Source organism: Muntiacus reevesi, chromosome 4 (assembly GCF_963930625.1).
Source record: "Muntiacus reevesi chromosome 4, mMunRee1.1, whole genome shotgun sequence".
Taxonomy (NCBI): Eukaryota; Metazoa; Chordata; class Mammalia; order Artiodactyla; family Cervidae; genus Muntiacus; species Muntiacus reevesi.
The window spans coordinates 113,916,601-113,933,104 of NC_089252.1; the positions used below are offsets into that span (position 1 = coordinate 113,916,601).

The 16,504-nt window shown below is 46.9% G+C and overlaps 1 protein-coding gene across 23 annotated transcripts in view; it reads left to right on the forward strand.

Annotated features, from left to right (window-relative positions):
* Positions 1-14,979, forward strand: part of TMCC1 (transmembrane and coiled-coil domain family 1) — a 151,933-nt gene extending 136,954 nt beyond the window's left edge. For all 23 annotated transcript variants that reach the window (XM_065933915.1, XM_065933918.1, XM_065933914.1 and 20 more), the window contains 2 exons: positions 7,980-8,115; positions 10,772-14,979. In XM_065933915.1, the coding sequence (XP_065789987.1) occupies positions 7,980-8,115; positions 10,772-11,089 (454 nt within the window). In that variant the 3' untranslated portion in view covers positions 11,090-14,979. The remainder of the gene's footprint in view (positions 1-7,979; positions 8,116-10,771) is intronic.
* Positions 14,980-16,504: the final 1,525 nt, after the last annotated feature.

The window sequence follows — 16,504 nt, forward strand, 5'->3', positions numbered from 1 at the left end:
AAATTAGGGAAAATGTTTTAGTAATGACAGGCCAGTCGAGTTCTTTTAGGGAACTGAGACAGCCCAGAGGGCGGCATTGCACGGCACCAGGGGCATCTTGCCAACCTCTCTGTTCATCACATTCGGCAAAAGCCTCCAAGTATATGGCTTCCTCGTCTCCTCCCTGATGGTCCCTGCAGATTGGAGGTGCTTTACTACCGTGGTAACCCAGACACAACTGTTTGTGTGAGTGTGATAGGATTTCCACTGCACAATAACAGCTGCAACTTTTCTGTTCTTTCAGAAAGCCATCATTCTCCAGGTAATTCTTATGACTTGAAGAGGGGAAACAGACGCTGGCAGTTACTAGTGGATGAATTAATGGGGCCGTTTCAACTGAAGCCTTTGTGGGTTTTGCTTCACCCCTGAGTTCTGCGGCTTTGTGTCACCTCAGCAAGGCTCCTAACCTGTCTGTGTCTCGTCTGTTGGGAAATGGAGCGCTTCTGCTTACACCAGTGCTACTTGGCTAGTTAGCTCCCTGCTAGTAAAGCGCTCTCTTTGGGAGCGACAGTTACATTTTCCCATTCAGGAAGACTCAGCCTGAGGGGATGTTGCTGTTGAGTCCCATGTAACTGTGAGTAAATTGTTCAGCTTCTGAAAGCCTTCCTTTTCTGCAAGGGCATGGTAACCCAGGGTAAGGATTAGCACTTTCAACTCAACTCTTTCTGGAGGTTTGCAAAGACCCAGTATAATTTATTCGAGAGACTTTGCCTCACACACATACACAACACATGCCATGAAAGGGAGCCGGATAGGAGAGTTTTTACCAGTTTAAAGGACGGCTTGGAACAGGCCAGCTAGTTCAGCTAGCCAGGGAGATGGCCAGAGCCGTTGGTGTGCCTGTGCTGGCCCTCCCGATGAGGAGGCATGAAGTAAGAGCTTTGTGCCCAGCATGGAGAAGGACAGAATGCCTGCCCCATAAACCCACTTGTGTGATGTCATAGGGAAAGCGTGAATACACATGAATATACTGGGAGTGCTGAAAATTCTGGAATATGTGAAACTGAGAACGTGGAGACAGATGAAGAAATGAAGGATTAAAGAATCAGAAGCAGGAAGCCATGAACAGTGGGGCCATGTAGCACTTGGGATTCCATGGCGATTGACAAGCAGTCCCCTGGAACCAGCTCACTAGAGCTTGGACCTTCTTTTTTTTTGCCAGGCATTTGTCATCTGTCTCCTGTGTAATCCTCACAGCCACCCTTGGGAGGAGACAGACTTCTTAACAGGTGAACAGGGTCACTCACACTGGTGTTCTACAGAGTCAGGATTTGAGTCTGAAACCTGGATGAGCAGATTCATGATCTGGGACAAACTGCAACAGCATAAAAATGTTTTCAAGTGAAAAAAAGGTACAAAGCAGAAGCAGTAAAGGTGGAGGGCCTTTAGATATAATGCGGGGTGAACAAAATTCAGTCCTAACATGGCTTCCAGAGCCTTTGACGTGTTAGTAACTTTTATATGACAGACAGTGGTTTATAAGGTTCAAGAGTTAGAAGCACGTGCTAAAGACTTTTGCACTTACTGTGATTCATCTGTAGCATTATGTACTCATCAATAGTGTTACATGATTATAGAATCTCCCCTTCTGCAGGCAGGTTAAAAAAAAGTCCGAGGGGCAGCCTCAAGTGTCCTTTAGTAAGTCATCTTAGCTGTTCATAGGTGTAAGTATGCAAAACATGTTTTGTCACACCTCAAAACAGCCCAAAAAGGAACCTGAAAGAGGAGATACCTGCAGGAGGGAACGCCATGGAATACTCTCAAGCCAAAGTTGTCAACATCATGAGGAAATCCAGTTGATGAAAGAGACTGAGTGTGAAACAGACCAAACACACGCAACATTATACTGCCGGAGGATAGCAGTGATACCTCCAGAGAACTGGGGAAGAAAAACTACACGTAGGCTGCTGTGTCCCACCTGCTTTATTCTTCAAGGAAGAGGGTGAAATCAAGATACTTTCAGACACATGTAGATTAAATTACCTCTTATAAAGCCTTGCTGAAAGAAATACTAAAGAAAAAAGAAAAGAACTTAAACCAGTGAAAGAAATCAATAAAGCAGGTTGGTAAATCTTAAGTAGGGGCTTAAAAAATTATATTGGGAATTCTTAATGTCTGCATCAGCTTGGATCTAAAATTCTGGGAGAGAATATAGGATTCAAGGGTTGCATTTCAAAGAAATGTTAAAGTGTTAAAAGTTTGAGGGGTAGAAAAAGCGTATCTTATGTCCTGATCTGCCTGTCACTCGGCACCTGGCAAGTTTCTGTTCACATCATTCCTGTTCCCTTAAAGTGATGGGTGCTGGGACCTCCCTGGCTGTCCAGTGGTTAGCTCCCACCTCCAGGCTCCAAGGCATCTTGCCCTTACCTCCTGCCTTCTGTGCCTTCCCCCGGAATAGAATACAGGCTCATCTTTACAAGTAACATGAGGCGAGAGAGAGAGTGATACTGACAGATGTGTGTGCAGTCAAGACTTTACCAAGGTTTGGTTCTATGGAAATCCATGGGAACTACCTCTTATTGCTGAAGGCAGGCGTCGCAAGTAATTGGCTGAGAGAGGGACTTGGTATGAGTGAGGAGTTCCTAGGTTTTAGTTCAGTTTTAGATGGATAGATGCATCTATCTAGCAGTGAAAACAACGCTTAAGAAAAATGAGGCCCTGCCCCTGGAGGTATTCACAGGGAGATCCCTTGTCAGGGCTGTTGCGGAAATCGTTCCTGATGGAGAGAGATTTAACCAGGCTGCTCTGTCCCCTAGAATTTAAGGTTCTTTATAGTCAGGGAACTAATTTTTTTACCTTTCAAACAATACTTTATCTGTGATGTATTTTTCTTTGTAACATACTGATTTTTAACAACTCTAAAGGGGAAAGGAGGGAGGTGTGTGAAATAGTGATCATCTTAGATACATGTAAAATGGGGTGTGAGATACTGGATTTATTTTGTAGTTAGCACAATGATGTGGACTGCTGATGAGTCTAAAATGAGACTAAGGCATGAATCAGTCACCACAGGAAATACTTCATTAGTTAGAAAGGTTTTCAGATTCCCATGAATTCTTTTCAGGGAGCAAGTATTCACTTGATACCTTCTTCATTATAAACTAGAAACATTTTCAAAACAGCCACTGTGTTCTTAGTAGACTGAAGATGGAAAGAAGAGAAATGCTTTTTTTAACACCTCCTGTGTATGCAAACGAATGTTACAAGGTAGATTATTAACCTCAGGTTACAGATGAAGGAATTTGCTATGTAAAGTGAGCTGACCTGAGACCATGAAACTTTAAGAGGTAGAATTCTCAAAGGACTCACACCCAAATGCTCCTGGCTATAATACCTATAGTCATTTTTTCCCAATGTTTATTATAAAACTTTCGAACACACTGCAGACTTGGGGAAAAAAAGTGTATCATGAACTCCCATACTATTAATGTACTGTTTTATTGTATATCTTTCCATCTATCCATCCTTTATCTGTTGTTGTTGTTGTTTTGATGCATTTCAAAGTAAACTACAGGCATCCGTAATCTTTTTTAACAGCTTTATTGAGATATGCAAATCCGTGGTTTTAGTATATCCACAGATACATGGAGCCACCACCATAATCAGTTTAGGACATTTTTATCAGTTTACAATCTCCTCTACCCTGCCCCAGCCCCTGCCAACCATTCATCTTTCTGTCTCTATAGCTCTGCCTGTTTTGAATATTTCATGCATGTGGAATCATACAATTTTCAGTTCTTCCTTACTGGCATCCTTCATTTAACATATTTTCAAGGCTTATCCATACTGTAGCATGTGTCATTACTTCATTTCATTCCCTTTCCCAATAACATTGCATTGTATGAATAGACCACACTTTATATATCCACTCATCAGTTGATAGACAGTGGGTTGTTTCCACTTGGGGCCATTATGAATAATGCTTCTGTTAATATCTGTATACGAATTTCCAGTGGAAGTTAGTCTTCATTTTTCTCTGGTGTACACTTGGAGTGAGATTTCTGGGGCACATGGTAACTATGTTTAGAGCTCCAAACTTATTTTCCAGAGAACAGCTGCACCAGCTGTTTACCAGGGTTTGAATTTCCCCACATCTTCACCAACACTTGTTATCATCCTCTTTCCTATTCTAGGTCCATAATCTTTTTATTACACTCTTTATTACATCCTCCTGTTGACTCCGCCTTGACATAAAGCTTCAAAACCATCGGTCAGTGTGGTAGTGTCCAGGCCCCTTTGGAGCTTTGTGATTTCAATCCACTTTAGACCTGACTCGCCCTTCTTTTGAAGGGAATTCATCTGGACTTCTTGAATGGTTAAGAAATCGGGCTTTAGAGTCAAACCTACCTGTGTTCAAGTCCTTGCTCCCCTACTTAATTTCTCTGCCCTTGGGCAAATTTCTGTATCTCTCCAGCTTCAGCTTCAGCTTCCTCATCTGTAAAGTAAAGGTATTACCTACTGTCTTCTTGGGGCTGTGGAAGTTAATTTACATAATCCATGCTAAATCGATTCAGCCAAGTCGCTCTGTCTTGTCTGACTCTTCGAAACCCTGTGGTCTGTAGCCTGCCAGACTCCTCTGTCCATGGGATTTCTGAGGCCAGAATACTGGAGTGGGTTACCATGCCCTCCTCCAGAGAATCTTCCCGACCCAGGGATCAAACCTGTGTCCCGTGCGGCTCCTGTGTTGCAGGTGAATTCTTTACTGCTGAAGCCCCAATTTACATCATAAGCTTGAATAAATGCTTATGGCAGCTGCTGCTGCTCTCACTTTTAATCTATTCTAATGGTATTTGTGATCCAGGTTTAATGTCAGATGAGCATCTCTAACTTTCCTGGAAAGCCTGAAAGACCATACAGCTTGTGGGCTGAAAGACTGAGGTGGTAGCCCATGGAACACATGCCAGAGATGTCACCTGAGTCTGCCACCGTCAGCATGCAGGCCGGTTGTCACCACCACCAGGCTCCCCTCCCTGCCACCCCACATCAGCCCTAGCTTAGAGTTCTTTGCTACCAGCCAAGCCCAGCTCTTCCCCTCAAAGGAACTGACACAGTGGAACACCCCATTTTTAAAAAGCCTCTAGCCCCTCTGTGGTGAGGGGAGAGAATAATGAAATCATCCAACACTGACAACACCACACACAGTGGGTTTAATAGGACGGTCATAAAAAGAGTACGTTAACCTAATCTCGTGGCATTTGTTGAACTTAAAACATGATGGAAAATCAGCTCCAGAGGTGGCACTGTTTCCAAGTGTATGGCAAGGCCTACAGATGACGTGAAAAGGCAGAGTCCCAGAGAACCCGCCCGAGTCACAAACACAAAGTGGAAACCTTGATCAGTTGTTCAAGTCACTCCAGTGATGGTTTTGGTGGGCAAGAAAGCAGCACAGAGATGGTTATCAAGGACGCAGGAGAACTAAAGAGGAGTCAGTAATGTAGCAAAGAGAGTCAGCTGGACCTTTATTTTTAATCTGTGTCTCATGGAGAAGGAATGGGGTTTAGGATCTAATTATTCATTATATAATTATTAGAAGGGAGAATGTTGCTAATGCCGCCGCCACATAAAGATGAGCTTGAACAGAGAACTTCCTTGGATTCCTTAAAAGTTTGTGTACCGTACATCTGGTTAAACCACGAGGAAAGGGAGGGTAGTTTAAATGTTTGGGTTCTGACATTTCTGTTTTTTTAATACAAAGTTTGCCGAGACTTGCATGCCAGTGTTAGGTGTATGCTTGCCTGAGAAGCACCCAGTCGTTGCATCTGTGGGGAATTGTAGAAGGGTTCTAGAACCCCACCCCACCCCCACATCTACCAAAGTCTGCCCATGCTCCAGCCCCTTAGGGGACCCAGGCACACCCTCCCGTATGGTGGAACTCACACCTAGAGTACATACAAGACCTCATACAGTGTAAATGCTCTGTAGATATTTGCTGGCGCTCAGTAAATGCACATCTTACGTTTTAGAACTTGATGGAGTTGTTGTGGTTTTTTTTTAATACTTTCTATCCGAACCTGGTAGGACCTGAAGGATGTAGATCCCCAACTGTGTATCCTCCTTTTGTGGTGAGCCCTCTGACCGAGAAGCTTCCGCTGTAGTTACCATCAGCTAAAGCTGTGTGATTCCTCCCTTTCGTGGCTTCTCACTGTGTAGTCTTCAGCCTTTCCCCTACCTACTTAGGTCTTTCCTTTTTCTTTTTTTATTCTGGGGAGTTCCTAGAACTCCACCCACAACCTGCCTGAAGCTTCACCAGTAGCAGACAGCCCTGTGTTCCTCATGTCAGCCTTCCCCCTCAGCATCTGCTTTGGGTCCATGTACTGTCTATTCCAGATTCCCACTGCCTTCCCTGCCTTTTAAGGGCAGATTTCCTTTTTTTTTTTTTAATTTTTAATTTCTTTTACTTTACAACATTGTATTGGTTTTGCCATACGTTGACTTCAGTCTGCCATGGGTGTACATGTGTTTCCCATCCTGAACCCCCTCCCACCTCCCTCCCCATCCCATCCCTCTGGGTCATCCCAGTGCACCAGCCCTGAGCACCCTGTCTCATGCATCGAACCTGGACTGGCGGTTCGTTTCACATATGATAATTTACATGTTTCAATGCCATTCTCCTGTATCATCCTGCCCTCGCCCTCTCCCACAGAGTCCAAAAGAGTGAAGTAAGTCAGAAAGAAAAAGACCAATACAGTATACTAACACATATATATGGAATTTAGAAAGATGGTAACGATAACCCTGTATGCGAGACAGCTAGAGAGAGACAGATTTCCTTTTATTCCCCCCCAAATGTTCCGGTTAGTTCATACATTTCTACCTCCCACCCTTTACCTGGGTTCTTTGTCCAGTCTCTGATCTCTTCCTTTTAAATGGTTCCAACCCCACAGATCCATAGATTGCCTGCCCAGGTACCGTCTTCATGTAGAATGAATCTCTTCACATGAATCCGAAGTGCTAGCAGTGAACCAAATGAGCAAAATGGTCCTGCTCCTGAGGAACCGTCTCTCTGTGCATTCCCCCACTTTTCTGCTCATCTGCAGCCACAGCCTCCTTTCTGTTCCTAAAACTTGCCACGCTGATTCTCATCTCAAGAGCTTTATACTTGTTTTAAGATACTTCCTTCAGCTTGAAGATACTCTTCCCCTCACATCTTCACGTGGCTTGTTCATGTCATCACCCAGGTTTCAGCTCTCAGGGTTGGGAAAAGGTCTTCCCTGAGCAGTCCGGGACTGCCAGGCACACTGCCGTATCCCCGTCCTGATCTTCTCTGGCTCACTTCCCCATGCCTGCAGTCCTCTTGGTTTTACTGCCTTGCACCACCACTGTAGAATGTAAACTCCTGAGGGCAGGCATTCGGTCTTGCTTACCACAGCGTTCCCAGAACCTTGAACAAACCGGGCACACAGCAGGCGCTCCGTAAACGTCTGTGGACACTGTGCCGGGCACTGTGCCTGGCAGTAGGGACGGTGGGCTCTGAATGACGAACGTCCAGGTGAGTGAGTGACCTGCGCCGGCCGGAATAAGCTCCTGGTGATTGCTGGAAGGTCAGTTTCCGTTTGCGTGCTGTGTATCTTCTGATGAGACTGCTTAATGTCCCTCGGGTTTTTGCCTCTCCCATATGCCGCTCAGGGCAGAGTAAGAACGGCCTTGTTTGTAATGGGTCTGCTCAAAGCTAACCAGGGCTGCTGGCCTCGCTGCAAATACCGTGTGCTGGAAGAATGTGGAGGAGCCATGCCGCTGCTGGGGTACGGCCTTGTGAGAAGCTGTCCGTCCCGGGACCGAGAGCTGTGCCCACTAGCACGCCCTGCTACCCCAGGCCACTCACCTGACTTCTCTGTGCGTTCGTTTTCGTCCTTTGCAGAGTGGGTTTGGGGGGTTGGATGTGAATAATAACCAACAGAAATACAGAATGTGTGAAACATTTAACTTTTCCCTCTTGTTAGATGTGAACGATTAGAAGAACAACTGAATGACCTAACAGAGCTCCACCAGAATGAAATCTTGAACTTGAAGCAGGAGTTGGCCAGCATGGAAGAGAAGATTGCGTATCAGTCCTACGAACGGGCCCGGGACATCCAGGTCAGCACGGTCGGCCAAGTGGAAAAGCAGAAGGCTGAGAAAAAGCAGAATGGTGGTTCCCAGGAGCTCGGGGCAGGGAGCTGGGGGCGGGTTACTGTTCAATGGGTCCAGCGTCTCAGTTTTCTAAAATGAAAAGAGCTGTGGAGGTAGGTGGCGGTGATGGTTGTACAACAGTACAAATGTGTCTTACCACTGAACCGTGCACTGGAAAGCAGTTCAGACGGTAAACTTTACAGTATGTACATGTTACCACAATGAAAAAGGAGAAGAAAAAGGAGTGATGCACCGACACCTGCTGCAGCCGGGGTCCACCCCAAAATACAAAGCTCAGTGAAAGAAGCTCCTCACAAAAGGCCTCACGGTGTATGACTCCATTTACGTGACGCGTGCAGAGTAAGCCAGTCTACGGAGAAAGTGGATCCGTGGTTGCCAGAAACCAGAGGGAGAGGAACGGGAGTGATAGCTAAAGGGGAGGGGGTTATTCTGGGGATGATGAAAACATCCTGGAATTTAATAGGAGTGATGGTTACACAAAACATGGTGAACTTACTAAATGCTTAAGTGAACACCTTAAAAGGAGTACATGGTAGATTTTATATTATGTATTTTACCACACACACAAAAAAATGTTTAGGGGCAAAAACAGAGAGGACAGAGTATTACAAGAAGTTTCACACCCACTCTTCAGATGCGGTGTGTTTCTCAAAGTATAAGTGTCAGCCTCTCAGTCGTGTCCGACTCTCTGTGCCCCCATGGACTGTAGCCCGCCAGGCTGCTCTGTCCTTGGGCTTTCCCAGGTGGAAATACTGGAGTGGGTTGCCATCCCCTCTTCCAGGGGATCTTCCCAACCCAGGGATCGAGCCCGGGTCTCCCACATCACGGCAGATTCTTTACCGTCTGGGCCACCAGCATTTCTCAAGTCTGCACCATTTGGAGGTGGTGTGCTTGCTTGGCTACTTGGGCTCAGGATGATCTTAGCAGATGGAGGAGCACGGATGTCATGTCTGTGGTTACTGCTTCGGGAGCTGCTCTGACAGGTCCTAGGGCCACCTGACCTGAATTCTTCTGTGGCAGAGGCCTCACTGCCAGACCCACCTTATACAGCTACGCCACGAGGCCGTTTGTGAGAATAATGGCAGGCTACACAGTCCCTGGGGTCACCAGCTGACCAGCTCAATAGTAACAGCGGTAATGTTGAAGGCTAATGGCCCTCTAGTTTAACCCACGGCAAAGCAGAATGTTTTAACTTTTTCTCATCCCAGTTGGGAGATTATTTTTAAAAACCCTAAGAAAACTCAAAGACTCACGCCAGGACCTTCAGCACTTTATTCCTTGTGGTTTTCACTGCCTTTCTCTGGCAACTCTGGTGGTTTCATATGAAAGCATCCTGAAATAAACCCGTCTTGGTGCCGTAGTACAGGAGACATGTGTGACAGAAGCCGCAAGGAATCAAGGGAATGTCTAGATCATTTGCCCAGATGCCCCCTTTTCCATGACCCAGAAGTCGGTTTACATTTTAGTTTTTTCCCCAACGTCCTTCTGGACTGGGTTGTGCTGTTGTATGTCCGTTCTCTAGCTTAGCTTCAATCTGAAGTTGCCTTGCCTTCACCTCAGATCCCAGGAAACCAGGACCCACTGAAACCGAGGTCACATGACCTAGGGCTCCTACCACTGCTGAACCTCAGAGGGTATCTGAGCACGGCTAAGGAAATAGATCCTTCCTCTGAGTGTTACAGTCAGTTTTGTATGAACCCGTGGGTGAAGGTTATGAAAGGAAATGTTGGGTCAAGTGTTGGGCATAGTGTCTGTTCTCTTCACAGAGACCAGCTCTTATTAAGAAGACAGTGCAGGGAGACCCTTTTGCCTGACGTTGGGGAGTTACTTAGCTTGAGAAGCACCTGATAGGTAGTATGTCCAGAGGATGTTCATACCTCCATGGTTCAGTGAGAGAGGTGAAAATAACCCAGATCTCTCCAGTAGGGAGCTGGCTGAATAAACTAACCTAGCCAAGCTGTAAATGCTAGGTAGCCATTAAGAAGAACCAGGTGGGCCTCCACGCATTGATGCGGAGAATCCCCAGGGCCCTCTGTCAAGTGAGAAATGCAAGTCCTATGGCGTGATACTATTTGCATGAAGCTAGAAAAATTTTAAATAATCCCATGCATTTCCCTAAGGATATCTATGTATAGACTTAAACACAGGTGAAAGGGTGAACACACACCAGATTGGCAGAGTCACTTCAAGGGCAGGGACTGGGATTGAGGAAAATACCAAGGGAGCCTGTATGTCCTGTTATGGTGAACAAGTGTGTGTGTCCTGTGCAACTCAAATTAATAATTGTTACATGGGGGAAAAAAAAGGAAACGCAATTGTGGATTTGAGGTCTTGTCATTAAAGTGTTCAAGACCAGATCTGATTGTGGCTGAATGCAGCAGAGCGCAGTGGAGGGGAATCATAGTTGCTTGAATCGTAATCAAAAAGTGAACAGTAGTTGCTTGAATTGTGAGTTGTGCCGTGGCCCCTCACACTCAAGACTCACACACATCTCAGATCTCTGACGTGGCTCGGGATGCATCTGGCCGCCCCGTGGGGCCTGCCGGCTGCCCTGGGCGCCGTGAGCTTCCCGAGGCTTACCTCTCCCTTGTCTGGCCCACAGGAGGCCCTGGAGGCGTGCCAGACCCGCATCTCCAAGATGGAGCTGCAGCAGCAGCAGCAGCAGGTGGTTCAGCTGGAGGGGCTGGAGAACGCCACGGCGCGGAACCTGCTGGGCAAGCTGATCAACATCCTGCTGGCCGTCATGGCGGTCCTCTTGGTCTTCGTGTCCACGGTCGCCAACTGCGTGGTCCCGCTCATGAAGACTCGCAGCAGGACGTTCAGCACGCTACTCCTCGTGGTGTTCGTCGCCTTTCTCTGGAAGCACTGGGACGCCCTCCTGGGCTACGTGCAGCGCTTCTTCTCCTCCTCACCCAGATGATGCTGCCGGCGCCTGGAACGCAGTGCTCCCCTCCCCTCCGGCGAGTGCATGCGGCGAAGACGTAGACGGCCTCTTCCCTCCTCTGGAGTTTTCTACAGCAACAAAAGAGTTGAGTGAATCTGTTTACATTTAGAATAATGTTTTTTTTCTTCTTCTTCCTCAAAAGACGCAATTGCAATAGTATTTTTTAGATTTTATCCAAGAGGTTTTTTGGGCAACAATCTTGGATCACTTTTATGTAGCATGATTTTCCTTGGGATGCAAATCTGAAAACAGTCCTTTCACATGAACCCACCCTCTGGGGCGCACTGAAGGGCATTCTAAACGTGGCTTGAAGGACTCCTCTGAAACCCGCTGAAAAGACGCGCGAACGCCTGACTGGGGAAGCCAGCTGAACCCAGCACCCTGCCTTGTCTGGGCTCTCCGCCTCTCCCCGTCCCAGGCTGACTTTACTGTGAAGTCCTACCACATTCCATGTCTGAGTTTCTGTGCTCGGGGAGGATTTTCCTTGTCCGTGGAAGAGCACGTGGATCTCCCTGGCTTTCTCACCCAAGTTGGCCACGCACGCTAACCCTGGAAGTATGATCACTTTGGAGCCTGGTCCCTTAACCTTTGCTAGGATACAAAAGAGGACATCACACCCCAAGGATCACTGCACAGTCCTACTACAGTATTTTGAAGTAGCCCTCTAACTACTTAATTTTAAGCAAATCCCATGGCCGCACTTTTAAGGTTTTTTTTAAAAAGATGTGTATAGTCACCAACTTAAAACAAACAAACAAACAAACAAATCCGAACAGCATACTTGAAGAATGTAATACTCAAACTCTCAGTGCTTCCTTATGGTTTCTAATAGGATTTTTTATTATTGTTATTATTATTATTGGGTTTTTTTGGAAAGGGTTGGGAGGGTCTTTTTTTTTTTTCTCCTTTGAAATAAAGAAGTGATGTTTTTAAATGAAGAAATGTGTGGATATTTAAGTGTGCTGCTCCTTGTCCTGAAACAGTTTGAGTAAAGGAAACCTTGCTGTAAACGCCACTCTCTGATGCCCTTGTTCTGAGACACAGCTTCAGCTCCCCGCTCTCTGGCTGCTGCTGCTGCTTCCGGTGTCCTGCCACCCCACGCCTCCCCCCGATGGGCTTGGCTTGGTTGGAGAGGAAGGGGGTGCTCAGGGAGACGGGAGGCTGTCTCTGCAAACCAGCGTGACAGGGTAGAGGCGTTTCTGCCCCGAGACTTAGGTTCACCCAGTGACTTTGGGCTGGGGCTGTCTCTAGGAAAGTCGGAGACTGTACTTCGGGAGTCATAAATGATTCCTCATGCTTTCTTAATTTATTTCTTAACACCCCCTAACTACCGAGACCAAAGTGACGTGGCATCTTGCGTCTGTATTTTGGCCCCAGCCCGCCTTTATTTCACAGCTTTATTCTGTCTGCCCGAGAGAATCAGCGAGGATGATTCTCCCTAGAGAGCAGGAAAGGAAGCATCAGGTTAGAAGGACCCAAGTTTGGGGTGTAACATGTCGTCAGCCTCCTCTTCACCGAGACTGACGTCTTAGCTGTGCTCAGTGGACCTTTAGAGAGAGAGTTTAGAAAAAGGAGCTGAGCCTCTGTCCCTGACTTATCACCAGTTCTTCCATCTTGGTGGAACTTGGACTTCTCGAGCCTGTCTTGAAAGTGTGGTCAGCCTTTTCGTGTTCATAGTATTGAATCACAGATGCTGGTCCCTCTTGGCCTCCATCCTGTGCAACCAGGCAGTGAGTGAGGCGCAGACGTACTCTGCCCTGGAAAGAGATGCACAGCACGCTCTGCCCATCCTCCCTATGCCAGGGGACGCTTCTGGCACCAGAGTAGCCTCACCTGTCCGTCTGAGCCAACGGCTTACATGCCAGCTCCAGCCTCCCGTGGCTGGGCAGGCTGGCCTTCTCAGAGTCAGTGTGTTGTTTCCGTCATCATTTCGATGTTTTAACTCAGGTACCCCAGTCTTCACTCCATCCTCCACCCCCAGATGGTGACAGTACACCTGTTAGCTCTGTGGACCTCTCGGAATCACCACCCAGAACAAGGACCATGGGGGTGAATTTTCTTTTAAAAGAAAAAAATAATTGGAACCAGTTTATGTCCTGGCCCAAAACAAATTGTTCCCAAGCCCGTGTATCTAAAACTGTTGGGACTTCCCCAGCAGTCCAGCGGTTAAGACTCTGTGCTTCCAATGAAGGGGGCGTGGGTTCAATCCCTTGTCGGAGAACTAAGATCCCTCATGCCGTGCAGCACGGCCAAGCGATAAAAATACAAATGATAAAACGTTAACTCTGCCTAAATACATTGCAGTGACTTTAGGAAGAAGTGCCAGAGGATGCCACGACCTAGTCAGACTAGCACAGTGTCTACTCACTGTCTGCTTTAGGTTAATCTCTCAGGGGAAGAGTGCCCCACGAAGTCATTGGAAATAACTCTAGCCACAATCCTCCAGTTTTTCTAAGACAGAACTTTTGAGTCCCCTGAACTGTGGAGAGGCTACAAAGTTTGGAGGGCACTGGAAGTCACTGGCTAGATGGACTGAAATTGTTCCTTTTTTGTTTGTTTTGGGACAATTTCTATCAAAGAAAGGTTTGCATCTCCAGAAGCTCCCTGAGCTCCCAGCCAAACAGGCCCGCGCTGACTGTCCCTCCTCTTCATCTGTCCCAGGAAGGACCTCCTCCAGGCCAGGTCAGGCCCAGTAATGGCTTTCTAGCTCTCCCGTCCCTTGATTATTCCCCAGGCCCAGCAGTTGTCTGCACCTAATGCTCTTTGTAACCGTGCATCTGTTTTCTCACCTGCCCATCCCTGTTGCCTCTGAGTTTCTTTGCATTGTGGCTGTCCCTGGGATGTCCTACCTGTTCAGAGTTCTCCTGTAACCTCCCTCTCACATTTAACAGTTCTGTGGGTGGAAACATCTCGCTTTAACGCTTCTTCTCTTCTAAAGACTGCGTGCATTCCCTGTGAAATGAAGCATTCCTGGAGGACTGGTTAGTGCTGGTGTGTGAGGCTGACCATGGCAGCCTGGGGGACTCTGTTCAGGTTGTAGAGTCTCACTGACATTTTACCTTTTATTATATGATCGTTGAAGAGCACTCCTGTCTGCTCCAATTGCAGTTCTTTGGAAAGAAACTCAGTGCACCCTAGCAAAGAAGGCTTTCTATTCCACTGGCTCCTGAAGAAGCAAAAGTAAGGTTACATTTTATACTTCACTGACTGGGTGGGGTCTTCCCTCTCCCCTGAGCCCCTCCCACCCAGTTAAGGTAAAAATTTGCTTCCAGGAAAAACTGGGATCAAGCCTTCCTTGCTAGCCATGTCGTGATAACAAGCATAATGTTCACGTGGTCTTTGCTGCATTTGGTTTTGTTTTCTGATTTCCTATTCCTTGGAGGTACAGTCGGATGAAATGCTGAATTCCAAGTGAGTTCCAGCAAGGAGCTGCCTTTCAGCTTTGGAAAATATGCATCCAAAACAAAACCAAATATGATAAAAAAAAAAAATTGACACAGGTCGGATTGTGGTTCCCGCCCCCACGTGCAGCTGGGGATTTTGAATGTGGCTCTAAGAGTTAACACTGCTGTCTGTGTGTATGCCGGGTGATGCCCTCAGTAGGAGTGATTACTAGACTGTAAGTGTGTTTTATCAAAGTGTGTAAGAGTAAAAATTCACTTGCACGAATTGAAAAGTACAGAAATGACACTTGTGAACGTGTGAACATTAACACTGTAGTTGATAGATCTTAAGCTGCTAATTGTTGAGAGAGAATTACATTTATGTTGTGTCTGGTTGCTGCCAATTCTCAGCAGCACTTTTACTGTACATACGAATTTGAAATAAAGACCTCAGCTATTAACAAGGTGGTTGGATTTGGGTTTGTTTTACTCTTCTTTTTTGCATATTCCGTTCCATTGCAAGTTTGTCGGTCTGAAAACTTTCCACTAGTTTGTGCATTAGAAACTCTGTGTGTGAGCGTGTGTGTGAGAGAGAGAGAGTGTGTGTGTTTAGCCAGTATCTCAAAATCATAACATAACTTATGGCTGGGTAGCTGTCACAGTTTCCTTGGATTGTATATACTTCATTTCAGACGGGCACTTTGCCACAGTTCCTCTTCACTGGTAGGTAAGACTGCCTCCTGAGGGCTTCCCAGGTGGCTCAGTGGGAAAGACTCCACCTGCCAATGCAGGAGACGTGGGTTCGATCCCTGAGTCGGGAAGATCCCCTGGAGGAGGACAGGGCACCCCTCTCCAGCAGTCTTGCCTGAAAACTTCCACGAACAGAGGAGCCTGGCAAGCTACAGTCCACGGGTCGCAAAGAGTCAGGCACAACTGAGCACGCAGGCATGCAAGACTGCCTTTTCGTTCTTAGGAGGGAGTCCTCTAGAGGCAGGACCTTCCACATTCAGCTCCTGATGACCTGAAATGGGTATGATAATCCACGTCCATTTTGTTAATCAACAAATGTTATGATGGGACTAAACACTTGCTTAGTAAAACATGTACCATTTGAAGTTCTGCATTCAGGCAAGGGGTTATCTTGTAGCCTATCTCCATCTGTGGTTATGGTATCGATGTAGTAGTTTCTGTGACGGGGGTTTTTTTTTTTTTTTTATGATCTCTGGGAGGGCTCTGGAAATGGAGAAGCTCTGATCTCACCTTTGACAGGGCACCAAATGGGGTCCTCATGATTTTGATCCTTCACACCCCTCATCTGAATGTCAAGATGTTTAAGTCACTCTTCTGGCTTGCTAACTCTGGGCCTCCCTCCCATCTATCAGCTAGAGATAGCTCACCCACCTTGATCCTGCTTGGTGGATGATGTGAAAGGAAGAGATGCCTCTTACGAAAACTTTTAAAATTGCTGTGAGAATGCCCTTGCTGCTGCTAAGTCGCTTCAGTCGTGTCTGACTCCCTGCAACCCCATGGACTGTAGCCCGCCAGGCTTCTCTGTCCATGGGATTCTCCGGGCAAGAATACTGAACTGGGTTGCCATACCCTCCTCCAGGGGATCTTCCCAACCCAGGGATCGAACCCGCGTCTCTGTGTCTCCTGCATTGGCAGGCAGGTTCTTTACCACTAGCACCACCTGGGAAGGCCCTTAAGCTGCTTGAAACATGGACCAGCCCGCTATGTGCAGATGGTACGCCAGCCAGTCCCAAGGGGCCCTCGGCAGGCCACCCCATGGGTGACAAGTCCTAGAGGCTCACAGTGAGCAGTGGGGACACACACAGAGCAACCCTGACAGCAGATGGTGGATAATTTCAAAGCCTGATTTATTATCATCCATTAAAAACTTGGGAGTGTGGAGTATAGAAGACTAGAAATGGGCTTCCCTCATAAATCTGTGAAACTGTGGTGTAGAAAACAGACTAGGGAGGCAGGGAATGGGCGTGTGACCAACTAG